Source organism: Morone saxatilis, unplaced genomic scaffold (genome assembly GCF_004916995.1).
Source record: "Morone saxatilis isolate NCDOM2014 unplaced genomic scaffold, NCSU_SB_2.0 Contig3, whole genome shotgun sequence".
Taxonomy (NCBI): Eukaryota; Metazoa; Chordata; class Actinopteri; family Moronidae; genus Morone; species Morone saxatilis.
In genome coordinates, this window is record NW_023339873.1 from 5,246,613 (window position 1) to 5,272,514 (window position 25,902).

Sequence of the window (25,902 nt, forward strand, 5' to 3'; positions counted from 1 at the left end):
ATCAGGTCACTCACTGGATCACAGTCCTCCTGCTGTTCTCGAGGCTGACCTGCAGCTCCTCGAGGATCTGGCAGCACTGCTCCAGCTCGGGAGCGTCTCCGTCTGGAAAGGGCATGTGGTGAACTTCGAAGCCTCGCTGCTGGTAGACGTCCAGCAGGGAGGGAACCCTGTACTTGTTAAGTTCTCCTCTGGTGCAGAAAACAAACACTTCCTGCACCCCCTGGTTCTGGAGCTCCTCTGTTAACGACAAAGAAAACAATTAAACTTACAAACAGCTGAAATCAAGTTTATTTCTTTAAAAGTTAGAGACTTTTTCTCTCATTTCACTGGTCTAAAACACAATCACTTTAGGGGTACAGGGATATGTTACATGTACAGGTTGTATCAGTGTTTATATTGCTGGACTTAAACTTAATGATGTGTCAGTGATGTCTGGAACAAGGCTATCATTACACTCATTCACAAACCACACTTCAATATCCACATTAAAGCTGAAACAGTTAGTCGATTGACAGTAAATTAATCACCTTAAATTTTTAAGCAAAAATGATGATGGTTTTAGCTTCTTAAATGTGATGATGTGCTGACTGCCTTCCACTTATGTGACAGCAAAGAGAAATGTTTTGTTTAGATAAAAGAAGTGATTTGTTGATTTCTGCCATTTTATGGACCAAATGGTAAGTATTTAAGAGAAAATAATCATCATAATAATTGATATTGTTGATAATTCTTGGTTTAAACCCTAATCTAGATTATTAAAAATACGTACTGGAATTTCAAGTTAATGAACTTTGAAAGAACAGAACATTGAAAAATCAAAGCAAGAAACATTCAAGTGAAATCATGTGAATTCGAAAAATGACAACTAACTATCAGTGGACAATCTTATACAGTCACAATTTACATTATGTTGGGAAACAGAGAAAAGTTTGCTGAATTAACAGTGTGAGATTCTCTAAAAACAGCATCCTCCCAAATCTACTGGTATTTAAAAACAGGTCAAATAAGATCTCCTTGTGGAGGTTAATATGGTTGGTTGCGGACTATTTCACTCAACCAAGGATCAAGGTCGTCTTACCAACATCTCTTTCCAGACTCCTGCGGATATCTTTGTATTTGCAACCTGAAGTCAGATGAAGAAAAACAAAAAACAAATGTTTATTATCAGTTGCACAAAAACTTACAATAAAGTAAAAACAGTAATATGCAGAGATATATAAAATGATAAATTATGACTTCACCTGGTAGTGCACATATCCCGATAAACTGTGAGCACTCCACTATGGACAGAGGTAACCTTAAAGCCAATCACAATATACATGAACACAAACAGACTCTTCAGAGTAAACATTTATTACATCACCCTGACAGAAATCTCACACTTTTTTTGAAGCCCAAGACAGAAGTAAAAACTCACCAGGAGATGTGGAAGGGTGTCAGCTGTTCCTCTCCGATCTCCTCCTCTTCAGATGAGGAGTCAAACTCACTCGTCCTCATGGCGCCAGACTATTGAGACAGTAGGGAGGATACCGAAATTTAGTACTGAGAGTACTGAGAGACGCTGTAAAATTATTTTTAGTCTATTTCCATTACAGTTCACTTTGATTAATTCTGACAGTATTCCAAATTATCATAAATACTTTTGAATTGTATTATATTTTTAAAAACATGTACCTAATATTTGTTGCAGTCTCTGCAAGTTGATTTTGATTTTACCCTAAACCACTCAAAGCCCCCAAAACTAAGGCATACTTTGGAAGTGATGGGCAGTGATGTAAAGCAGTGGGTCCCAACCAAAGCTTAACGGAGGGTCACAAGGACTTCTTGATTTGTTATTTTTAAAGTTTAGATTATTATTCAAGATCTCAACTATGAAGACAGCCTCGTCCGGCAATAGAAAAGTATGTAGTTAAAACAACAGAGAGCTAATAGAACAATATTGTCAAAAAAGAAGCTAATTCAGTGTGAATGATTGTCTCGAAATATAAGATAAATAATACAGACAAAGTATTTTAATAGAAGCTACTAAAAATACCAGGAAAACTGATCTCTGATGCTCACTGGAAATAATCTGCTCATAATTTATCCAAATCACTTGTTTTACATAAACATACTGCACTTATTGTGTTCAGAATTTGTGTTCATTGTACAGTTTATCAGTTGTTATTGTTATGTACTGTTATTGTGCATTACTATGCATTGAATATAATATAAAAATCCATAAACTATGTCAGTTTTCTCAGTGATAGAAAATTGTTCTCTTAAGGTAAAAGCTTGGGAACCACCGATGTAAAGTGCAGGGTGTAAATACAAAATACTAAACTTTTACAATAAATTGCACCACAATAAACAGTCCACCAATAAATACTACAATTGTGAAGCTTATAATGTTTATATTACATAAAGTTTTTGCTGAAACTGTGATCCAGGTGCTGTTTTAGCTCTCAGATAATGGCATTTTGTTTTGTTTAGTTCACAAAAAAGTTAATATTTGATTCAAGAATTTTGTTTTTGACACAATCATAATATGTAAGGGTTTGTGCTGTTGCCCTTTACTGCATAACATCATATGATATTGTACTATCAGATAAAACATGTTAAAATAATGCTGGTGTGGTCCTTTAAATAAGCCAACGTAGAGCAGCTAAGGCTACACACCAACCTTTAAACTATGAATTAAACATGTACAGTCTGACAACCAGCAAGCATTTTCCCCATTAACGCTTAGATATGCAGATTCCGATGAAAACAACATATCATTTGACCTTGTATTAACATTAATGTCCACTAACAAACCCTCCTAAGCGCAGTGTGTGTGTGTGTATCATGTTGCTGATTGTAGCTAACGTTAGCTGTGCAGAAAACCGAAAACAGGAGAACATTTAAATGAAACCTTCACCTGAGCATCATCAGGAAAGAATAAAAGAGCTTTAATATTACAGATATACATATATATGTGTCTGAATATGAGGTTTATCGCTTTATATCCTCTCACCGGTCTCTGCTCTCGCCTCCTGTCGACTGTTTTGACAGCTCCGCTCCGTCAGCTGCTGCTTCGATTTGAAAACTCCTTGAGCCCAGCAGCCAATCAGATTCAAGTACTGGCGCTTGACCACGCCCCTCGTCAAAACAACGCAGACACGGGTGCGCTCGATTTACTCTACGGACTGAGCCACACGGGCGGAGTGAAGGACGTGAGCGGTGACATCCCTCGATTTTCTACAAAAATGAGAAATAATTATGTGTTTTCTCGAACTTTGTGATGTAATCTGTTTATTTAATGATATTCAAGTTGTTTAAATCGGTGAAGCCTGTTGTAAAGTCATACAATAGGCCTGATACAATAAAATATACATTAAAATATATTAAAACCTATGTAGGCTATATAAAAGGAATTTTTGTGTTTATTACATTTACTGCACATACATATAACACTAAATATATTATATATAGTGTGTATTATCCATATCTAAATCTATATTCACATTCTATAAAATTGTAAAATGATGTTCAGTATAATAATATAATAGCTTTTTATCTATCTTCTTACGTCTTATATTATTATTTCACTCCATAGGAAATCACTTGAACTAATGTTTTGTAGGAAATCACACTAGCAATGACAAAACTTCACATTTCTATATTGAAAACCTAATAAAAATACGACTTTATGAGCAACGTTTTAAGTGCTATAATAAAAAAAACACAACCTAAACACGTGTTGGTAAAGTAACAGTAGAATAAAACATATTTAGGCTACATACATAATAATATAATAACTCTACTATACAGCAATAGCCTCCTTCCATTAGGCTATGTGCATGGTTCATAGTGAGGCTCAGTAAACACAGTAAATCTCAGAGCTGCTCACTGAGCGTCATGCAGGACATCTGCTGTCCGCACAGAGCTGCACACAGCGCAACACCGGACTACCGCCTTCAAACACCGCAAATGACTGGATCCAAGTTTTCACACCGAAGAGGAAACACTGGAGATTTTAAGTGTTTTCGGATTCACTGCATCTCTTCTGATGTCTGGAGAAGCATTATTAAAGAGCTTTAACTGAGGTGAGTTTCCCGAGGCTTTGTTTAGTAAATGATGCTTGCATAATATGTCTTTTTCTTGTTTTTCTGGTGGATTCTTGGATATTTGGACAGCTTTAACATTATAATTATGCTTGTAAGTATTATAAAATGCTTTTAAGTAGCTAACCTTGCCTTTCAATCTTGTCTACAATAAAAAAAAAAAAAATGATTTCTACATATTTTAACTCCGGAAAATGTATAGCCTATAAAAGTGCCTAAGAAGATCAGTTATAAATATTTTTAAAGGTGATTCTATATGGTGTATTTGCAGTTTAAAACATGATATTATTGCATATTCTATTTTTCATTTTGCTGATCCCTGCTTGTCCTTCTGTCAGCAGACTTATAAGGAGGAATCTTGGCTCCTGCAGCCATTTCCCCTGCAGAGCTGAGCTCTTTGGCTGGCTTGCTACTTCCTTTAGCAGAGGGGCTGCTGGCAGGGGCAACATCTAAGCAGGTACCACAAACAAACAAGAATATAGGCATGAAAGTCATAAAATCAGGTTAAGAATCAAATATTCTTGTACATAGGCTTTAATATATAGGTAGTAATAATACATTATTACATAATTCACATTTTCTGTGCTTAAAATAATAAATCCTGAGATTAAACTCTATGCAGATATTCAGCTTTTGTCTATTTCTTACAATGTTGGAGTTCACTTGGTGAGGCAGAGGTTAAAGATCCAGTTTACTGAGAAAACAACAGGTTGACTTCCCTGCTATGCACCTTTTGTGTGAATGTAAGACTATCTGGTCTGCGTTTGGAGGACAGAGTGAATCACACGGAAGAACATGCTTTTCTCTGCATTGTGCATCTCCTAAAGTTAACTCTGGCTTTTCCTTTTACAGCTATAAATATCTAACAGGTGGCACAGTTTGTGATATTTTGTGCACATTAATACCTGAGTGTTTGCAAACAGCCTTGTTTGTGTCTCTCTCTGTACAGGTCATGAAGCCTCAAGAGGCAGAGCTTGTCACTGAAATCTCAAAGGTATTCTGCACCTTCCCTCATCAGCCAGCCCTGGTTTTGTTAAAGAGACAGCTACTTTACATTTAAAGAGCTTACTATTTGAAAAATTAGCAGTAGATTGTAAAATAAACCACATTTGATGCCCAAAGAGTGCAGCCCAGGATCAAAATTCAGTTTACCTGAGCTTTCAATGAACATCAGAAGTGTACAAGTCAATGCTGTTGCGTCTGTCAATAAATCTATATTTGACACCTGCTGTCCCATCAGTTACAATGCATGGTCTCGGAGCTGAAGACGGGCTTCACCAGCGCTCTGCTGGAGCTCAGTAAGATCCAACATGGAGACACGTACCTGAGGGAGGAGCTGGAGGAGAACAGGAGGAGCTGCCAGAAGAAAGCTCATCGTCTGGAGGCTCTGGTAGAGTCACTGAAGGTGAGATTAGTTCAACTACTGAGAAAAATCTAACGGGAAAAGTTTCGTTACAGTGTCTGATATTCACATAAAAATTTAAAATACAGTTAACAACAGGAACATTAACAGTAATACAAACACATTCAACACTCAAATATATCTGGATTCATCCATAACATATATTAAACAGTATAAAATGATACTTACTCATAGTTTTATGTTTTCAGTTGTTTAATGTCTTGTCATCCTACAGGAAGAACTTGGAGTGATGCAGTGTCAGATCTTGCAGCTGTACAGTAACAGACAGAGACCTCTGCAGGATGGAAAGAGCTCCACACCCAAACAGAGAGAAAGGTAAAAAGAAAATACACCTAGCTTGGAATTATAACTGTAAACAAATTAGAGAACAGTTCAGGAGACAGGACAAAGCATCTTTCTCAAAATTAAAAATATTTCTTTTAAATCTGATTTATCTGGTGTAGGAGATTATCTCTATTACTTTGCAGAAGAAGATAAACATGTTTTTTGATTTTTCCATCGCACTTTAGCTTTAGCTCCATTTGTGCCCCCTTCTACCTCGGCCCCACATACAAGACAAAACACACACAAAAAATAGTGCAAAAATAAAAATATACTGGATACTAAAACATGTATAGGAGCAAAACTATATTAAGAAGTACATTCATTGTTTGTTCTTAGGGGCCACTATAACTTTTTTCCTGTTTGTCCAATAGCAAACAAAGTGTGAAATGGACAATAGAAGAGGAAAATCTTCTTTCTTATGTTTTTGTTTGTTTACAACAAAGTCCACACATACAATATAATATCTTTAAATTATTCTCAGCAGACATAAAAAAGCTGTTTACACCTTGTCAGCAGGCAGCGATAACTGCTGGTAAAATTCTTTTTAGAACAGACAGACATATAAAACATGCAGAGAGACATTTTGCCATCTGTCCACTGTTGTGCAGCCGTGACCCAGCAGAATCGGCCTGCGAGCGGAGTCAGTGTGAGCGTCCGTCTGCTCCACCAGCCTGTCTGTCCAGAGGGAAACTGCTCCTCCACTGTTTCCTGCAGGGCCTCAAAGCAGGACTGAGTGAAGGCACAGGTGAGTCTTTATTGTTATAGAAAAAAACAAAGAAAGAAAATAAAATGTCTCACATTTTCTACCAGAATACTACCTCGCCAACTTTTATCAATTTTTTTAAAACAATAAAATATTTTAAAACTTGAAAAACTTTTTTTTAAATCCTGTGTAAAGTGATACATAACTGGGGGGAAACGTGCTTCAGCAGTAGACATTACAGGTGAAAGCTTAATTCATATTTTATTTTTTGTGCAGATGCACGACATCAGGTGGCGATGCAACTTCTGCATTCTGAGTGGGAGTACGTGTCAACCTTAAACCAGCTCTATGATAAATACAAGACACCACAGGATCACCAGATGACTGTTGAGCCATAGTAAGTGCTAAATAGTTTATACTAAAGCTCACAGGACTGCAGCTACAAAGGGAAAACAACAGCTTTTCATGTCAAAAAAAAAGAAGCAAATTATTGTTCTGTACATTCATTCTACAACAAAGCTGCAAAAACTGAAGTTAAATCTCTTCTCCTTGATATTTTGATATGTTTAAAGACTAAATGTGCCCAGGTCAGGGGAATAAAAACATTTCTGTTTTGCTTTAAATTTCCATTCATTACATCCCTCATCTTTTGTGCCGTGATCTAGTCAGACTTATCTGAAGTTTGTGGAGCAGCTGCTACAGCGACATCTGCTCTTCAGAAACACCCTGCAAGAACGATTATCTGCTGAACACTGGAAATCTCTGGTCGGAGACATCCTGGTGCAGCTTATCGGCCAAAATGACGTAAGCTGGTGCTGTTTTTGGTTGATTCCAGCCCATTACACTGAAAACTGAAGGTGCTCATGATTTGCTCTGATCTCCAGACAGCCTTCTCGGATATGTACCTTGGATACACGACTACCCTGGCGGCATTCCTCTCGCTGGAGTTCAACAGACTAAATCATCCTGAGAAAAGTCAGAAAATGCAGGTATTGAAAGTGCATTGACATTGTTCATTCATAATGTACTTTAACAACCAGACATGCTGAAGGATATTTTCTGTCTGCATTTAACAGAGCGACCAGATGGAGAGGGAGGAAGTGAAACTGCTCTCCCTGCTGTTGGCACCTGTCTCTCGCATACACAGCTACCTGAGCCACATTCAGGTGAGTCAGCAGCCACAGTGAGTCCAGTTAGTGGAGCTGCAGGTACGCAAGTCGTGACATTGCAGGTCTGCAGTAAAGCTACAGCTCAACGCCTGAAAAACACAACATGATTCAGAGCAGAGAGAAAAATATGTGATACAAAGCTTTTCAAAATTACTATTTTAATAGGTTAAGAAACTTTTGGAGTTACTACATATAAAAGAAACATTAAGTTAACAGGCTGTTTGTTGATTAAACAAAAACTTAAATTTCTGCCTAACCATTAATGTGTCACATTGCTGAATAACTTAATTTTCCTTCTCTAGAACTTGTTGCAGTGGACGGGTAAAGAGCATCCTGACTGCAGCCTCCTGCTAGGAACTGAGCGAGCTCTGAGGAGCATTTTGTCTCGCTGTCATGTGATTCTGGAGGAAGACGTCCAGTGGGAGGAAGGAGAAGGAGCTGGAGAAAGGTCAGGGCATCATAAAAAAGATTAGCATACATCTTTAAGTCTAAGCAGGTTGACGCCTCTTGTATCAGATTATATGTTTACATAGATTTTTTTCTTTAAACTCTGTCACAGATTTAAGGTAAATGTCTATATTTATGTCTTCAGTTCATTAACAAACTGTATATTTTTTCTTTGCATGAATAGCTGCTCTGATGCAGTGGCTGGTGGATCCTCTGCAAGCTGTTGCAGAAGAAGCCAACAGACCAGAGAGTCTCAGCATGAGTCCAACGCCGCAGCTCAGAGGTGAGTGTCGCCCTCTGCTGGCATTAGATAGTACAGCAAGCAAGGGAGTGCCTGGAGTGCAAAAATGTTGTTGACAAGCCCAGACAAGTAACTTTTTCAGTGACATAACATTTACGTGGAAAAATGTCTTATCTGATTTTTTTTGTGTGTATTGTTTTAGCTCACGAATTTAAAATACTTACCAGGCAGCCAGTATCCATTCATTTCAATACATCCTGCAGACAGATACTTTATCATGCAGTTACAGTCTAGTGTTACAGTGCAGACAGGAAGCTCCAACATCTACTATCTGCCAGCTGATCCTGAAAGCAGCAATATGCAACTCTGCTTTAAGACGGGAAGTATTAATTCTCATCCATCATCATTGAAGAGGCAGATGTGAGTGCAGACAATTGCCAGTAAATATATTTTTCTAAACAAAATAATATAATGCCAACCTTAAACAGAAATAGCTCCTACAGTGTTTATATCAAAAGAGGAGAAAACCTCCAGTTGTTTTTTCATGATTTTAGATCATGTAAAGAAGAAGGTATGAAATGAAAGTAATAAAAGAAAATAGTTAACGTGAAATGACAGAAGGAAGAAAGGAGGAAGCTATAAGAAGAAAAGGACAGAAAGAAGAAAAAGAAAAAAGTTAGGAAATAATGAAAAACTATATAAATATGAGTTGATCTGAGTCTGCAAACTGTCAGACAAATGTAGTATGAGTCCCACAAACTTGTACTTGAGTAGCTGAGTAAAGGTACTGCTCATTCTCCCAGTTGATGTGGGAGTCCTGGTAGAATAACCTCCACTCTCCCTCCAGAGATGACCAGCAGGCCGTCGGCATCACTAACGGAGTCGACGGCTGTCACTCCATGCGTCTGGAGTGCTGGTCCTGCAGCCCAGTGAGGAGGAAGGGCTGCGGAAGAGACTGGACCGCCCCGAACCAACCAGGCCGTGACTGTGGACACGCCTACTGCTCCCTCCTCACTCCTGACACGGCAGGGTGGGGAGAGAACAGCGACTCGGGCCAGGGCACCTTCAGCCAGCCCACCGGGAAAGGCACCAACGAGCTGGAGGCGCCTTACACTAACCACAGCCTTGAGGACGGTGAGACAGACCCAGATGACACCTCCGCCTTCGACTACTCCTCTGTCACCTCCTGCAGCCCTGATGGCACCCTCCGCAGGGAGATGATGGGCAGCAACAGTGGGGAGGATGAAGAGGAGGACAGCCAGGTGCCAGTGCTGTTAAAGCCCTCATACAACCAACAGCAGTCGAGGGAGGCACCCAGAGAGAGGACTGTGTGTCTCAGGTGGCAGATTCCCAGACTGACCCCTCACCCTCCTCTGAGAAACACTGCAGGGCCGTGCGTGGACGGGCCAAAGCCGTGCCTCGTCAGCTCCTACGGGAAGAGGCTGGTTAGTGTCAGGAAGGGCTCGCCTCCTTTACATCCAAAAAGTGCCTTCAGGCCCATCTGGGATGATCCATCCAAACAGGTATTTATCTATACATACTGGGTCAGAATGAACCAATGCCAACTGAACTGTGCTCAAAACATTTGGAAAACGAGGTACATGCATCTGCGCAGGCTGCACAGACTTCTAAATTGTAATAATAAACTAGTATTATTAGAAAATGTTACTTTGACATATTGTCGTGGTAAACTGGTACAACACACAGCCCGCAATTTTCACTGGGATTGACCATTTGAAAGATGCTATACATGCATACAAATGTTGCATATAAAAAAAGGTTCAAATTTTTTTAAAGACATACATGCAGTGGCTTAATAAAAGAAAATATTATATAATGTTATTGTAGTTTAAATGCACATAGTTATAGACAGGTATCGGATTTGTGCACCAGATTTTCACAGTTCTTCGGAAAATAATGAAAATGGATCTGCATCAAAAACTTATCACTGGTTGATTATTTGGCCTATAATGAAACTTTCCTTCAAATTTCACAGTTTTTTTTTTTGAGAATATCTAAACAAAAAATATAGGAAATATTGCGGATAGAAGGTAAAAAAACAAAATATATTACAGGTGGAGTCCAGCAATTAAGTACTGCAACTCCATGTAGTTGGCGTTGGTAGCATCTTTTATTAAACCCCAGTGCCTTGTAAACATTCTCGTCTTTCAAACTAGACACCTCCAGGAGAGTTATTTTCTCAGACTTGACAAAGCTCCATGTTGTTTATCCACTACTGTATCTCTAAATACCATTCCTTCAATCAGCTGATCCCCTGTTTTCCTGTCAATAACACACTGTCAAACCTGCTCTCTGCACGTCGCTTCTTGTACCAGGCTGATTCAGCTCCGGAGAAAGACAACAGACAAGGCTTCATACCGATTCAAGCTCAAGCGAGGCAAAACTTTCAGAATTTCAACCCGAGCAGAGAAAACCTGAGGTATTACAGTCATAATTTCCTACAGTGATGAAAACAAACTCATATCAAACTCAGACTTGCATTGTGGCTATCAGTGAAGATACAATATACATATAAGAACTGTATTAATTTTGTTAATAAACTTTTACCTGTTGCATTTCTTCAGACCAGGCCTGCCTCAGCAGCGAGGTAACCATGCGGCGGCCATGAGCAGTGGAGGATTGTGGGACGACAGTGAGGACAGCGAGGGACCCTGCAGCACCGTTTGACCCAGAGACAAGAGGACTATCTCTAAAAACTGCTGCACAAAACCCTTTAAGTTACAACCAAACTGAGCTCAAGATGTGATTTATTTAATGGATACATTTTCCCAAAAGGCCATGACAGCAAAGTTAATGACAAATCGATGGTCCTGATAACTGGATGTGGGATTTTTATTGATCTTCTGTTAAATCTGAATCTTTTATGAACACTGCGGACATCTTTGTTTGTCTGTTTGGTTCTTCGGGATTACAATTCGACATGTGGGACAGCAACCAGAGGATGTGTTCAGGGGTTTTAGTGTCCAGAAAATTAGCAACATAGATTTCTCAAAACACAAACTAAATCTGAAACATTTCCTACTAATGTTAGATTTACATCAAAATCCCACTTTGCTATTCAAAACCATATTTATTTTAACTAATTGAAAGTGAGAGGGTGGTGGTATGTGAAGAGACATTTTTAATATATAGCTGAAGGAAGGTACTAAATAACACATTTTATTTACTAGGACTAGACTAGAACATATTCTCATTCACTTTGTGGTGAAGAGATAACACTAAATAAGAAGATGTTGTCACTCTTCACTTTAGAATATAGTTACTGTTAGCAGCTGGCTGGTTAGCTTAGCATAGCATAAAGGCTGGAAACAGCTGGAGTGGCTCTGTTAAATAGTAACAAAATCCACCTACCAGCTCATCTAAAGCTCACAAACTAACACATTATATCTAGTTTGCCAGTCAGGCACAGTAACGGTCTCCGCTGGTTGCTCAGCAACAACTCAGAACCAGGAAATAGCCCAGTACACGATATTTCTTTTCCCCCCCAGGATGGTGAAGTTATGACCCGCCCTATTCTGCCTCTGACTTTTTTACCCCAACCCTAACCAATCCCACTCCTCATGCCTAAACCAAACTAACCAATCCAATGAAGGCAACGAGTACTAGCCAATCAGAGGCGGCTAATTATCATTTTTTAAAACTGTTTTTTGGTACAAATTGTATATATCTGTTAATTAGTGAGCTTTGGAAGTGCTGGTAGATATATTTGGTTACACTTGGATAGAGCCAGGCCAGCGGCTTTTAAACTTTAGCTTAGTTTAAACTAAGCTAACTCTGTGCTAACGGCTAGCTGTATAAGTATGAGCTAAATTAACAGACAAATTAAAAGTGGTATCATATTCTCATCTCAACTTCCCCCAGAAAGCAAATAAGTGTATTTCATTAAACTTAAATCTGTTTCTTTATCAATTAATCAATCTTTTCAACTTACTTCTTGTGTGAGAAAATCTGAATTGACAGCGAAAGAAAAAACGAGAAGAGAAATGAGCAGTTCAGTACAAAATAAGACTGGGTGATTTATTAATCTCATCAAGACCATTAATACAAAGCAGTTAAAAGGCCACATACCATCAAATAAACCGACTGCTGGATCAAGCTGTTACAGTGCCACCGGAGGAAAACCAATCTGTTATTCTGTCGGGGCTGGGGTTTAAAAAAAGATAAACAAAACAAAACAAAACAAAAATTTGGCAAAATTAACCCCACCAATACTGACTTGGGAAATTTGGGAACTGGACAGAACATGAGCCGAGACAGTGAAGTGATTTGACTTCAGCCGTCAATCCTCCATTACTCCCCTTTTTACCTCTAGTTAAATCATCCATCACCGTCTGCACAACACACAGTGAGAGGAGGAGGAGGAGGAAGAGGGCTCTGTGTATTTTCAGGGCAAAGCGAGGAGAAAAAAGGGCACGAGTGAGTTTTTTTTAAATTCTTTTAAATGTCGCTGAAATCCAGCTTGTGGTTGTCAGACATCCTCAGGTCTTTGTGAGTCTTATATAAACATCATGGGGATAAAAGTGGAGGTGGTAGACTCGTGTTTTTCTGCCCTGATCCATGTAGAAAGTGAGTTGAACAGTTGCATAGGACCATTGCATTTACAAACAAGACCTATAACAACTGCGGCTCTTCAACAGTACAGCCTAAAGTGCACAAAGTGTGTTTCTCAGAAAAATGTCCAATTCTTCACTATGCTCAAATACTTGCAATTGAATATAGGTCTGTGTATATTCAACTGCAACTTTAATACAATTCCAACCTCTGTTTAATGAGTGTTAGCATTAAAAAATCTTTGAAAAGGAGAAAAAGGCAATTAGTAGGATGTACAAAGTGAAGCACACGTCTAAGTAAGTGCTTGGCATATTGAACTGTGTATTTTTTTCCATTGCTTTAAAACAGCTAAGGGGCAGGGAAGAAAAAATGGCTTTCCTCAGTTAATACTCCCAGTGTTTCAACTGGAGATTGTCTGTAAGTAAGTTAGTGACAGTGACCTGTTTTTTTTCTTGTTTTGTTTTTGTTTTTTTAGTTTTTTTTATCCGACTGTAGCAGCATTGGATTATTAGGCAATATTCAACTGAACAGATGCGGATGAGGGTACAATACAACAGGGAAAAAAACTTGTCACTTTATACAAATTATTTAGTTAGTGTATACATGTTATATATACACAGTATCCACAAACATGTACAATTTCATAGTGTATAGCTTTGTTCTAAACATTACATAGGCAACTTTATTTTTTAGCATTTTAGACACCATTTGCTTATTTCTGTAAAGTAGAAAACAAAATAAAAGGCACATCTGAGCATGATGCATGGATTATTTCAGTCTTTCCAAAGTGAAACAAAATGTTTTCAAGCAGAAAAAAAGAAAAAGAGAGATACAGAAGAAGTTGGGTTAAAAAGTTCCTCTTTTTCATGGGTTTTTAGGTTTTTCGAGCAGCCACTGGGGGGAGCTGTCCCAGCTCTGGTGGGAGGTTGCGTGCTTCTAGTGCTGAGTTTTAATACCTATGAAGAAGAGTTGGTCATGAGGGCTTTTGGAGAAGAGCACAGTGTCAAGACAGCAGTGCACGTCTATAAGGGGATCGGTTAAGACATCAGCTTTCGAAGAGTTTCGAGAGAGGGAGAAAGACTTGGGTGTCTCTTTCCTCTCCTCGTCTTCGTCCTGGATCGGTGCTGTTTGATATCGTGGCAGACCTCCCTCTGTCGCACACCGCAGAGGGATATTTGAGTCTAATCGAAAACCTGCTGACTTTGCCCAAACTCGATGTGCAAATGGAGTGTTCTCGGCTCTCGTTGTCCCATCCGGGCCGAGAGGACTGGAGCCTGGGGTCAGAGGTCACCGGCGTTGGATTTTTAAAGGCAACATTTTGTGGCTGCGGAGAGGCCTGTCTTTCAGACAAAAAACAGTCAGACAGTTTCACTCACGTCTATACAGTCACAGTGTACAGTTGAGATACAAGGTGGGGGATTCAGTGTCGCCTCTTTTATGTTTCTTTTAATGTCACATTTGTTTAAAAAAAAAGAAAATCCCTTATCCCCCTGCATAAAATAAGACTTTGGCAACTGTTTCTTTATCAGTTTGTAGGAAAAACAAGTCAATGGAAATGTCTGCTGCTCACACCCACTGTGAAAGAGCTACGTCTAAGTGGATCGTTGAGGAGGAGAGAGGTCGTAAAAATCTGTGAGCTGCAGCAAGACTCCAGATGATGTCAATGCCCAAAGAAACAAAGCATGACAGTTGAGGCTACAAAGTCCAAGGCCCCCCACATTCATCCCACCCTGAGAGAGGAGTGGGACGTGGGGTAAGTGTAAGTTAAGAGTGTGAGGGGTGAGAACTTTTATCAGGAGCAGACGATCCCACTCCGTACAGAAGAAACAGACACAAACACTCTACTCCTTGTTGTTTATTAGCTGGCACACCGGTGTGGGTTTCTCATTGGCACAGAGGGTTTATGATGAAGGCGGAGCTACTGATCCCCTGAGAGGCACAGCGGGGGGTCGATGTGATTGGTCGATGCGGAGGGCGGGTAGGAGGAGTTAAGAGTGTGTGGAGCAGTGTAATTCTTTCTGATCAGTAGCTTTGAGTCCACTGTGTCTTAGTTTGCAGGAGACAGTTTGAAGTTTGCATTTCAAGATCACCTTTAGGCGTTTAAAAAAATAACACCGACTCACTGGCTGCTGTCGGTGTTCTCCACCAATGAGAGGGCTTGTAGCGGCGGCTGCAGCAGCTCCCTTTTGTATGTCTTTGGTGGGAGTTTAGGGAGTTGTGGGCTGGAGTTGTGGCGTGGGGGCACAGGTGGAGCGGTGATGGGAACAGGGAGAGGGCAGAGGCTGTTCTGGCTGGCGCTGAGCGGGCAGCTCCGCCTGGGGATGCGAGGCGACGGCGTGCTGGGCGGGGTGTTGGGGGAGCTCGGGGAGCTGAAGTCCCAGTGGTATCGGCCCACGGGGGAAGGCTGCAGGTTGAGGGGGTAGTTCATGAAGATCTCCGGGGGCCGCTGGGGCACTGGGGGAGGCGTGTCGGGCAGAGGGTCACGAGGCGGTGGAGGAGGAGGGCTGGGCAGGGGGCCATCGCTGGGGGGGCCGTTGTAGACCAGCGGTCGAGGCTGGTTCCTGGGCAGAGGAGGGGGCAGCCGGGGAGGTATGGCCGGGGGGCTGTCCGACTTGGAGCTCAGCTGAGACACAGAGAGACACATGGAGATCAGAACCGTGGCAGAACGGGATGCAAATATTGCTAAACATGTATTCTCCACATGGTTGTAAAATAAACCCGACATCCCTCTAATTTTTGGAAATTACAAAACACCACTACTTCTTTGAGACTCTAAAAATGAACACAAGGGGAAAACTGGCAGACATGAAACTGATGGTGAGGTGAAGGTGAAGATGAAGTCTATGTTGCATTCAGACTATCAATCTTCCAAGTTTCACAGCAGGAGTGATGTCTGAGATGTCATATTTGAGTTAAAAATGTAGGAATTTGTGAGAACAGGAGAATTTATTTAACTGGTTTTATACCAAATTAGAGTTAAGACCATTTAACAAATACACACTTTGACCTTTAATCATTGAAGATGTATTTCAAATACCATATTTACAGGCCGCACTACCATAACCTGCATAGTAGTTTTTATATGCACTGTAAATATGTTCAACCCTATCAAAATTAGTTCAGGTGTTGTAATGTTTAATTATAACTGGATATAACGGATGGGAAATGATGCCCTGCTCTTACTTTGCCTTCAGACATTGCGTCTTTCCTTCGTGGTGGCAGAGGAGGTGGCTTCAGCAGCTCCTCCCCGAGTTGGTGGAGGCTGCCGCAAGACACAGACTGAAATTCTGAGAAGAAGAAAAAAACATGGAGTTAAAAGAACACGCCCCACTCACTATCAGGGCATGTGGATCACAAATTCCTCTGACTGTTAGCAATCAAAACTGCTGAATTTAAAGCTGAAAAAGCCCATACTTACTTGAAGGCGGAAGAAGAACTGTAGCAAATACGGAGTTGCTACCTGTAAAATTTAGACAGAGAGAAGATGAAGAAAGGTGCGTGCTTTTACCTTTTGCATTAGTGTTCTTAACCAAAGCGAGAAAGCAGCGGCTGTGTTTCAGTCATCATTTTGTCCAGCTTCTCTACCTCTATACAGACCGTAGTCTCTTAACTGGATCAATCTTTTGTCAGCTGTTCATTATTAAAAACATTCTGCCAGTATGATGCAACACTGTCGGCACGCAGTTAGTGACTCAACAATAGGATTATCCACATAGCCACACTCAAAGTTTATTCTTTGCACTAATAAAAATAGCATTAAGTGAAGCCCGATAGTCACGTAATACAATCAATCTGTAAAACAGTGTCATAAAAAACTAATTTAGACATTTACTGACTTCTATGTATATGTTAAGAAACAGAAAGTTCCTTTTTTAACAACGATAGTGGGATTTCTACAGGATTTGAGCCTCTGCTCAACTCACCGCCATAGGAGCTGCTGAGGTCATGCTCCATGAAGACTGAGCTGAGGTCAGAGGAGGCTGACTGTGGAGGGGTGGGCGTGTTCGGAGAGGTGGGCACCGAGACCGACGACAGCGTCTCCGGCTCGGTCTCTGCGATACTCCGGAAGGTGATCTTATGCGGGGGCTCCCTCTCCAACGGGACGGGGTGGCCCTTCAGGGTGCCAGAGGTAGACGTTCGCACAGGCCGGATCCCCGGGGATTTCAGAGTGTACACGGTCTTCCTGGGCTGCAGGAGAAGAAACAGAAATTCAACAGTGAGAATTTTATCAGCAATACAACGAACCCAGTGCTCACTGAAACCTATGGCATCAAAATGTCTCTTCATCTCAAAGGCAAATGTTAACAATATAGAAAAACATTGCTATCAAATGTTCAAATTGACCACAAAAACAAATATGTTGTCCTGCAGTTTTGAATCATGACCCGAACAATGTTTTCTTCACCAATCTTCAGTAAATATGTATCTGGGACTAAAACAGAGCACATAACTGTAACTACAATGGCACCAAACACTGCTTCTGCAACAACTTCACTGCTACCGAAACACTGCAGTCCAAACACTTACAAATCGGGGAGGTTGCCTGCAGTTCCGTGGCTCAATATCCAGAGACATTTTGAACAGGTAGTCAGCAAACTCCTTTTCAGTCCTGTTGCCCATCGGGTTCAGGTTCTCAAAGAACCTCTGTGCAACAACAAAAAAAAAAAAGATAGACGTGTTTTGAGTTCAGGATCTATAAAACGTGTTTAAGGACGAGAAAAAGAAAATGAAAAGAATAAGCGCTCACCCTGATTTCGTGCTCCACCTTCAGACAGTAGGGCTGGTTCTGATACTGCTGGATCTCTCCTGTGATTTCAGCCACTTTCCTCCTCTTGCTGAAGTTGATCAGGTCCTTGCCATGGCGTTTGAGGAAGTCTGGGTTGCCTTCCTCTGTCTTCAGGATGTTGGTTAAATAGATACCTGAAGATGAAGATGAAGATGAGTTAGATGGTGGTAATGTAGCATTATGGAAACTGCTAATATTTGCTGGCTTTATAATAAACAATATTGAGTCCAAATGGATAGGATCCATTTCATACTTCACTTGTAGTGGCTCTATGGTAACACTGTAGACGACTTACCAAAGAAAGGCACACAGGGTGGGTTTATTGACTTGAGTTTAGCCAAGTATTTCTTAAAATGGTCCTGGCTCAGTTCCACAGCTTCTTCCAGGATTCTCTTTTTCCTCTCTGGTATTGCCTGTGGGTGCGGGGGGGAGGAAAAATCCCATAAATGATGTTCTCCGCATTAGATTAAAATGCATGTCAAAACAGTAAACATCAGATGTTTCTCAGTTGATAATTGTTGTGGCAAAGTTTTTCAGCTAGCTGAAATCAAAGCCATATTTCATGCTAACAGAGTAAAATGTAGTAACAAACATCATTCAGAAGCTGGATACAAACAATTCTTTAAAATATAGTAATTTGCATTTGATCTTTTGGGAAATTATATATACACAAGTCATTTGTATTAGGGTTACTTACAAAGCTTTGTTTAGTCTACTAAAATAATGACATATACAATAAAATAAGAAGAATTCTTGTTTAATTATAATATCTTAAACTCTCTTTCCCTCAAATACATTAAAATGCTTTGTATTAATGAAAATAAATTCACTGTAGATCTGTGGAAAAACACTGCAAAACACCTGCAATTATTTTTTCTGGTCAGTGATTTCTTTAATAGTTTTACCGACCTCAAAGGTGTGGTCGAGCCTGTAGACTGGGACAGAGTTGATGGCACTGACCACCTCCAGCACACCGTTAAAGTTGTTGAGCTCCTGGAAAACCTGCAGAATCTCTATGACCCGTGACAACACGGCCACCCTCTCTTCCAGGTTCATCGTCTCTACAATACACCTGAGAACGACCAACACAACACAAACAGTTACACATATTTGCTTTTAATCCAAGAACCTAAGACCAATTCCGGATTTTTTTGTGTATAAAACATTTGAATATGTCAACTCACTTCTCGAACCACAGTGTGAGGTTGGTGGTGTGGCGGATCATGCGGAGCAAGTTAGGTGAGTTCTTCTCTTTGTCTTCTTTGGTCCAGACGCTGCCGACCAGCTCGGACGGCCGGACAGCTCTGTGGAGGATAAAGGTAAATGTCTCAACTCCAGCAGATAATCTCATTTTTTCTGTATAAACAAACAAATAAATACACATTTAAGTCTTCAGGCACTGCTCTGTCACAGCGACTCACCTGTAGAGCTCTGATTCCAGCAGAGTCAGCTGGCGGGCGATTTCTATAGGATGAAGGGTCATGAGCTCAAACGAGTCCACCTGGCCCGCTCTGCAGATGTGCCACTCGATGGGAGGAGGCGGGCTCTCGAAGGTGATGTTGTGACTAACACCATTTGACTGCGTCTGCATCTTCCTCTTGATGATCTTGTTGATGGACTCAACCCACTTTCTCATAGACTTGCCTAAAAAAAAGGAAACGCAGTGTATAGAACATGTTGTATATCAAAGCTTTACTTTCTAAATGTCATTCCACAAACATGAATTTCATGCCGCAAGCCAAGCATCAAGAGTTTTGTTATGTGTTTTAGTTAACACAGTTAAGTTAGACTGGACCAACCAAACTTTTAACATAACGGCCACGCAAATACAGTTTCTTTACTTATTACTGACAGTCATGCATTTGCTGTTGCATATGAGTTGCTTTACAAAAAGATGGGTTTAATGATAAGGAACAACATAAATATCTGATTTAATCTGAGCAAAAATTGGCACAATTTAAGCAAAAGGAACTATGAAAAAAAAGCCTTGTTTGTGTAATAAGATTGTGCCAACAGACAAAGACACTGGACTAAGTCAACGGCCTGTGTCAGTGCCTATGTGAGCTCTTATTGTGAAAACCACGTTAGAATTAATCTAAATAATTGAGCTTTTTGCAAAGCACGCTTTAATGAAGGAAGAGATGAAGAGAAAAAACTTCAATACTGATGTTACAAGGCTGAATGTGTACGTTTATGGAAGCAGAGGTATATATATATATATATATATATACACACACATATATACACACACACTGTGCGTAGTTCTGACCTCGTAGTTGAATTTTGCTGGTGATGTAGTCTTCTAATCGACTTCTCAGCTCTGGATCATTCTCAAAGTCATAGAAATGATGTTCGACCCACTGACGGAAAACGTTGAGAACCCTGTGAAACAAAGACATGTTACACTAATTATATAAATATATCTATCATATCGTCATCCTAATGTTCATCCTAATGACACACATGTTCAAACGCAAGTATTTGTAAGGAAATTCCGTCGAACTGAAATGTTTTTTCCCCCATTTATGGACAACTGTGCAGTAACAAAATAAGGAAACAAACATTTTCATTCACATTTTACTGTTTTACCACCCACACTCTCACACTTTGTTGTTTTTGCCATTTAGCCTTGTTTTAGAGAGTCAGTAGTGCAGAGGCCGATAGGAAATTAGGGGAGAGAAAGTGATATGAAGGGCAACCATTCAACTGCTGTGCCACCACCCAAATTTAAATTTTATATATCAACCAAAATAATATATATATATTTTTTTAAATAATAGTATTACCTGGTAAAGAGGTTGATAGAATTGAGACATTTAGCAAACAGTCCTTAACTAAAACAGTTTTTGGCTTATGGTCAGTGTGTATTCCTCATTCTGGTCAGTTCACTTTTAAGAGTGTGGTACTTAAAAATAGCAAGAGCAGGGACGTTTTGTGCTTTAAAAGGGCAAATGTCATGCCTGAAGAGGTATTTTTGACCTACTTTGAGGATCCATTAAAATATTTACATAACAATAAATGACAGTTTCCTTTAATTTATGTATCCAGTCTCCGCTTAAACACTTGGTGGTGTTTTTGATGTAGGTTCACGCCAATGCAGACAAAGATGTTAACAACCCTTGCTGAATATTTTTATCTCAGTCTGTCACTCTGCCCTAACATATACAGGAATTCATGAGTGACTTACTGCCATCTTTTGGTCTTTCACAAAACACTGTTAATGCAGAGGATATACAGTATGTGTGACTTGTACCTCACCAGAGTGCAGCTACTATAACTACCCACTTGTGTTCAACTGTGACTTAAATTTAAAAGGATTTTATTGCAGCAGTGCAGTCTCATACTTTGAAGCTCTCAAGTTTTTAAATGGTACTTACGGGACTATTCCTGACTCTGTTACTCCTTATAAGGATACAAAGTCTAATACAAAAGTTATTCTATGAGAACACTCAGGCCTTAACAGGAGAGTGTAAAAGAGCCAAACAACAGAAGACAAGAGACACAGACTCTTTGGGGTATTTTGAAAGGCCTTGTAAGGAAATAAAAGAAAGCAATTCAAGTTGCTAGAAAAACCTTTTATATTTCATAAAGTTTAGAGACTCCCGGGAATACATTTTTAAACCAACAAACATTTCTGAGCAGTTTTTATTTAAAATGTAAGTAACCAAAGGTCTAATTACAACACTGCATTAATGGGAAAGTTTGATTTTAACCTTTATACACTGCAAATCAAGTTGATTTTAAAAAAAAGATTAGAATTATAAATATTAAGATGATTATTATTATTATTATTATTATTTTATGCCTTTATTTATGACAGAGACAACAAAGAGCTGCAAAGGGCCACGGGTTGGAATCGAACCCGGGCTTTTGCACTTAGTAGCATTAGTATATGGGGCGCATGCTACCACGGCGCCCCGACCTCCTCAGATTTAAGATAAGCCAATCAATAAATCCACCCATCTCATGCTCTTATTTCTTTTTTACTTTTTTGTCTTGTGGTGCCGTTTTATTTGTATTTTCCTCTTCCTAGTATAAACAGCGTGCCTTAAAAAACCTTTGTTTGCAGTTGTTTGTCTTTGTCCCTGGGGAGCCCTGCGGGAGCAATCAACCTGCGACGGCTTCAGCTGTGATTGGACGGCTGTCGTACCTGAGTTGGACTGGCTGCACGTATTCCTTCCGGAATCTCTGGAGTTCAGCCGCCATTGGCTGGTCACCATTCCAGAGAGCCTGTCGGTCCTCCTCAGTCGGCTCAGGCTCAGGGATCTCAATCCTGAGAAAAGATCGAACATAATAATAAATTAAAACAACTACAGCAATGACAACACTGGCGTAAGGACAGTTGTTCTGGTGGAACCGTACCTGTCTATCAGCAGGGTGAGAAGCTCTTGTGGTTTGCAGAATGATCGGTATGTGGTAAGAAATGTGCGCACAAAGTTAGGATCTACAAATGGATGAAATAGATTAGATAACAAACACAGACAATCAACATCACAATGTAAAAAATAAACAAAGTGAGCAGATTAAACTGAAATATGTCCAATTTCTCCCCAAAAGAAGATCTTCTGCAGCAGCTTACCAGCATACATTTGGTAGGTGAGCCTCTCTATGAGCTTGACCACAGTGCCGGCTTTAATGAGGGGGATTCCCGTTTTGCTCTGCACTTTGTCCTCAAACACAATATTCTCCTCAGAGTCCTGCACAGCAAAGCGGTAAACCTCCGGGGAGGGTAGTCTTAGAGGATGTGCCTGTTCCTCGTGCTGCAGCACTGTGTCCAACATGCGATCCAAAGTGGAGCGGTACTGCAGAGTCACCAGCGCTGCCATCCACGCCGCCTTCTCCTCTGCTGTCCGTGCACAGAAAACCGCACAGTTTTCATCTTTTCCTATTAGTTCAAAGGCGTGCCGCAGCTCTCCAGAGTCATCACGATCCACAATGCGGATCTTCCTCAGCACAAACTTTTCCTTCAGGCGGTACTCCGCCCCACTGCCCGAACCCGGGAGCCGTGAACTCTGATTGGCCTTGCAACTTATCATCAGGCCGTCAAACAGGAAGTTATGTCTCTCGTGCTTGGCCCCAGCTCGTAATAGTGGCCCCTCCAGGATGAACTCGCTGCAGCACTGACCAATGTCTTTTCCCTCCCAGCCGTCGATGCTCTTCTGAATCTCGTTCATGCGCTTGATGGCTAGTTGTTTGCTACGAACCTGCCTGCTGTAGAGGCGGTACATGGGCTCACTGTGAGGGACAAGAGAAGTTTAGAGTCAGAAATCTGAAACGCTCAATGCGGAAATATGCAACTAGATAAATGTGTGCTGCAGGATGCTCCAATGGCATCTTTCTTGTGTGCCAACAGGTTGGTGATATGATCTGTTTAACTGAGAAACATGTTTTAAAGTAAATGCAGCACATGTAGACACATTTCTGCCATTTGGTCAATCACATTTCGACTGACAGACTAAATTAATAGTAATTATAATAAATACTAGTAGGGGGGGGCTTACCCAGGTTTACGGCGAGGCTGGTGCTTGGCATAAATGCGCTCCACGCTACACTGAAGGTTAAGCAGTGCTGTGATCGCCTGTTTTAGACATTCTCTGTCATCTTGGTCGTCACTGCGCTCCTGAAGTTGCTGTAAAAATCCCAGAAAACACACACACACACACACACACACACACACACATCAGATATGTTGCTATACTTTAGAATACAGAAGTCTATAGATGGTCTGTAGATTTGACTTGTCATAGCAGGGAAAGAACAGGTGTTAATAATATTATTATTTAATTTTCAGAGACATGTGATATAGCTAATGGCTAACCAAGCATTGAATACTGAGCTTGTTTACACCTGTCATTAGAATGCGTCTTCACATGCATCTCACTTCCCCAATCTACAGGGCTGTACCCTACTCAAAACCTTATCAGTCAATGTCCATTATTATTGTTCTTTTTTTTTGTTCAGCGACACACTAGCCCGTCACTTTTACCTACGCTGTCAGCAGCCCTGGAAGAAGGACGTTGCTGCGCTTGCTGGGATTTTTTAACTGAACTTTATGAGCAGAACACCAGGTTTTCTGTGTGGAAATCTGATGTTTTCACACCCAAATAATTAACAATATGTTGTAGATAACATTTCATAAAGATTATAAAGTTTCTCCTCACTCAATAACTCTTTTGCGGTTCCTACTTCAGTGGTCAAATCAATTGAAACAGTGCGTTCACAAACATCTGCTGCTTTTCTCTGCAGGTAAAGACCACCTTGGCAAGTGATTTGAGTGATGGGATCACAATGCGTCTCGGGCGTTAACACTTATTTATAACTGTCCACTTGTGATCAGATCACCCAAGACGCAGTCTAATACCAGGTGTTAAAATGCTTGTTTGTTGGCATGAAGATGCCACAAAATATGTCAATGCAGCCTGTTTGTCATTAAACAGGGGATTTGATCAGCAAAATAAAAATAAATGTAAAACAAAGAAAACTGAAACCATTGTGAAAAGGAATCTTATTTTTGATTAGTATTGTCCATGCGTCATACCTGCAGTAGCTCAAAGTAGTGCATACAGTGGTATACTGGGACCATCATCAGCTGTGGAAGGACATACTGGACTGCTTCTTTGAAGCCTTCTGCAACTGACTGGAGACACAAAGACACATAAGAACTGTTAGAGATGGATCAGAGTGATGACAATATTAACAGATTTGATCCAACATGCGTGTGATTGAGAGGTTTTCCCTAATTTAGAGAAAGTTTCCATTCACAAATTTCATGCCAAGAGAAAAAAAATCCAAGCTGGCATTGTGATTTATAAAAAACATGTCAAAAAATAATTGACTATAATAGCTTTGACAAATGTCTCTTCATTGTCAATGTCTTATACAAGATACAAACAGCATTAAAAAAAACATACCCATTTACATAAAACTGCAACAGAACTTTAAACTTTCATTTTCACTTCCAAATAAAAATTATTTAGATGACTGGATGTGTTTAAACCTGTCTGAGGCTTGTGTTTTGTGGCCTCAGAAGCAGCCATTGTAAAGATGCATCTAGTTTTATTCACTATCATAATAGAGAGTAAAATGTGATCAACAATGGACAGAAATACATCCCAGACTCTAAATTAACAAGATAAAACAATTCAGGTGACAAAATCAGTATTCCTCACTACAAAATACAGAAAAAAAAATCCCAAATGATAAAAAGAAGAGGACTGTGAAGACAAGGACAATTGAAATGTGCATATTTCAATCTATAAATGAGAGTGATAAAGGACGGGAGGGAGGGAGAAGCGGTTGACCGAGTAAGGCTTCAGGGTAACCGGAGAGGAGGCCGTCATAGTATCCATTTAAATCTCCTGTTCCCCTGATAGACGACTCAGAATCAATATGCTACTACTCAGACTCCACAGCAGTGGCCACGCTGTCTGTGTGGGGAGGGGAGAAGATAAAGAGGGTCTGTGTGCATGGAAAAGAAAGACATCAGCTGCCTGACGCACACTGATGGACAGCCAGGGGAACAATGACCTAAGTTTAGATCATGTTATTGATATGTCAGCATCCTGCAGGTTGTCTGCAGATTGTCTGTGTGCATTAGGGCTACACATTTAGATGCATCCTAAAAGGCACTGTGAATTTAGGCTGCAGTACTTGTGCTATGCAATTAGAGTGTGTCCTATAGTGCACTCTCTAATACACCACTAAAATAAGAGTTTGTTTCAAACATGCTGTGATTAACCGGACAGCATTTCTAAAATGTAGTTGCAGGTGAGAACATTTTCACTACAAAAGCAACCAGCAAGTAGGATGTTACTAAACTTTGCTTCCAGTTTTTATGCTAAGCTAACCTGCTGCTGAATGCCAGAGAGGGTGGTATTGATCTTCTCATCTAATTTTTGACAAGAAAGAGAATTAGGAAATTTCCCAAAATGGCAAAATAATTTTCGATTATGAAGAAAATTTTGAAAATAACGGTGGTGTTCTGTCAATTTGAAACATTCAAGGGCAGTAAAACAATTACGGCCCTCAAAATCAAAGGGAAATAGTTTTAATGCCAATTGATATTTGACAGAATACTACAGAATAGATCTGATGATATATAGAAACTAATATCCAGCCACAGTACAAATCTTCATCAAAGGCAAATTGACTT

At 40.2% G+C, this 25,902-nt stretch overlaps 3 protein-coding genes across 4 annotated transcripts in view; 1 reads left to right on the forward strand and 2 right to left on the reverse strand.

Moving 5' to 3' along the window:
- Nucleotides 1-10: 10 nt before the first annotated feature.
- cdkn3 (cyclin-dependent kinase inhibitor 3) lies at nt 11-3,119 on the reverse strand. The gene is made up of 5 exons (XM_035673657.1): nt 2,996-3,119; nt 1,418-1,506; nt 1,242-1,297; nt 1,079-1,123; nt 11-237 (listed from the first exon to the last, which is right to left on the reverse strand). Exons 2-5 carry the CDS (start codon nt 1,495-1,497, stop codon nt 11-13), a joined length of 408 nt encoding a protein of 135 aa, XP_035529550.1. The 5' UTR covers nt 1,498-1,506; nt 2,996-3,119.
- A 746-nt stretch (nt 3,120-3,865) lies between these two features.
- LOC118336774 (rho guanine nucleotide exchange factor 33) lies at nt 3,866-12,588 on the forward strand. 2 transcript variants are annotated; one of them, XM_035673485.1, is made up of 15 exons: nt 3,866-4,067; nt 4,424-4,542; nt 5,035-5,079; nt 5,326-5,490; nt 5,723-5,823; nt 6,441-6,577; nt 6,812-6,932; nt 7,201-7,339; nt 7,420-7,524; nt 7,612-7,701; nt 8,007-8,152; nt 8,336-8,434; nt 9,240-9,915; nt 10,729-10,832; nt 10,978-12,588. In XM_035673485.1, exons 3-15 carry the CDS (start codon nt 5,038-5,040, stop codon nt 11,078-11,080), a joined length of 2,028 nt encoding a protein of 675 aa, XP_035529378.1. In that variant the 5' UTR covers nt 3,866-4,067; nt 4,424-4,542; nt 5,035-5,037; the 3' UTR covers nt 11,081-12,588. The 2 variants fall into 2 exon arrangements, with proteins under 2 accessions (XP_035529378.1, XP_035529377.1); XM_035673484.1 differs by having other exon boundaries at nt 4,427-4,542.
- Nucleotides 12,405-25,902, reverse strand: part of sos2 (son of sevenless homolog 2 (Drosophila)) — a 33,152-nt gene continuing 19,654 nt past the window's right edge. Inside the window, exons 8-23 of the mRNA XM_035673471.1 lie at nt 24,289-24,387; nt 23,252-23,379; nt 22,330-22,985; nt 22,113-22,194; nt 21,901-22,023; nt 20,020-20,132; nt 19,172-19,394; nt 18,935-19,054; nt 18,660-18,822; nt 18,046-18,163; nt 17,712-17,884; nt 17,492-17,608; nt 16,888-17,152; nt 16,383-16,424; nt 16,148-16,251; nt 12,405-15,587 (exon numbers count right to left, since the gene is read on the reverse strand). Coding sequence (XP_035529364.1) covers nt 15,084-15,587; nt 16,148-16,251; nt 16,383-16,424; nt 16,888-17,152; nt 17,492-17,608; nt 17,712-17,884; nt 18,046-18,163; nt 18,660-18,822; nt 18,935-19,054; nt 19,172-19,394; nt 20,020-20,132; nt 21,901-22,023; nt 22,113-22,194; nt 22,330-22,985; nt 23,252-23,379; nt 24,289-24,387 — 3,030 coding nt within the window. The 3' untranslated portion in view covers nt 12,405-15,083. The remainder of the gene's footprint in view (nt 15,588-16,147; nt 16,252-16,382; nt 16,425-16,887; nt 17,153-17,491; nt 17,609-17,711; nt 17,885-18,045; nt 18,164-18,659; nt 18,823-18,934; nt 19,055-19,171; nt 19,395-20,019; nt 20,133-21,900; nt 22,024-22,112; nt 22,195-22,329; nt 22,986-23,251; nt 23,380-24,288; nt 24,388-25,902) is intronic.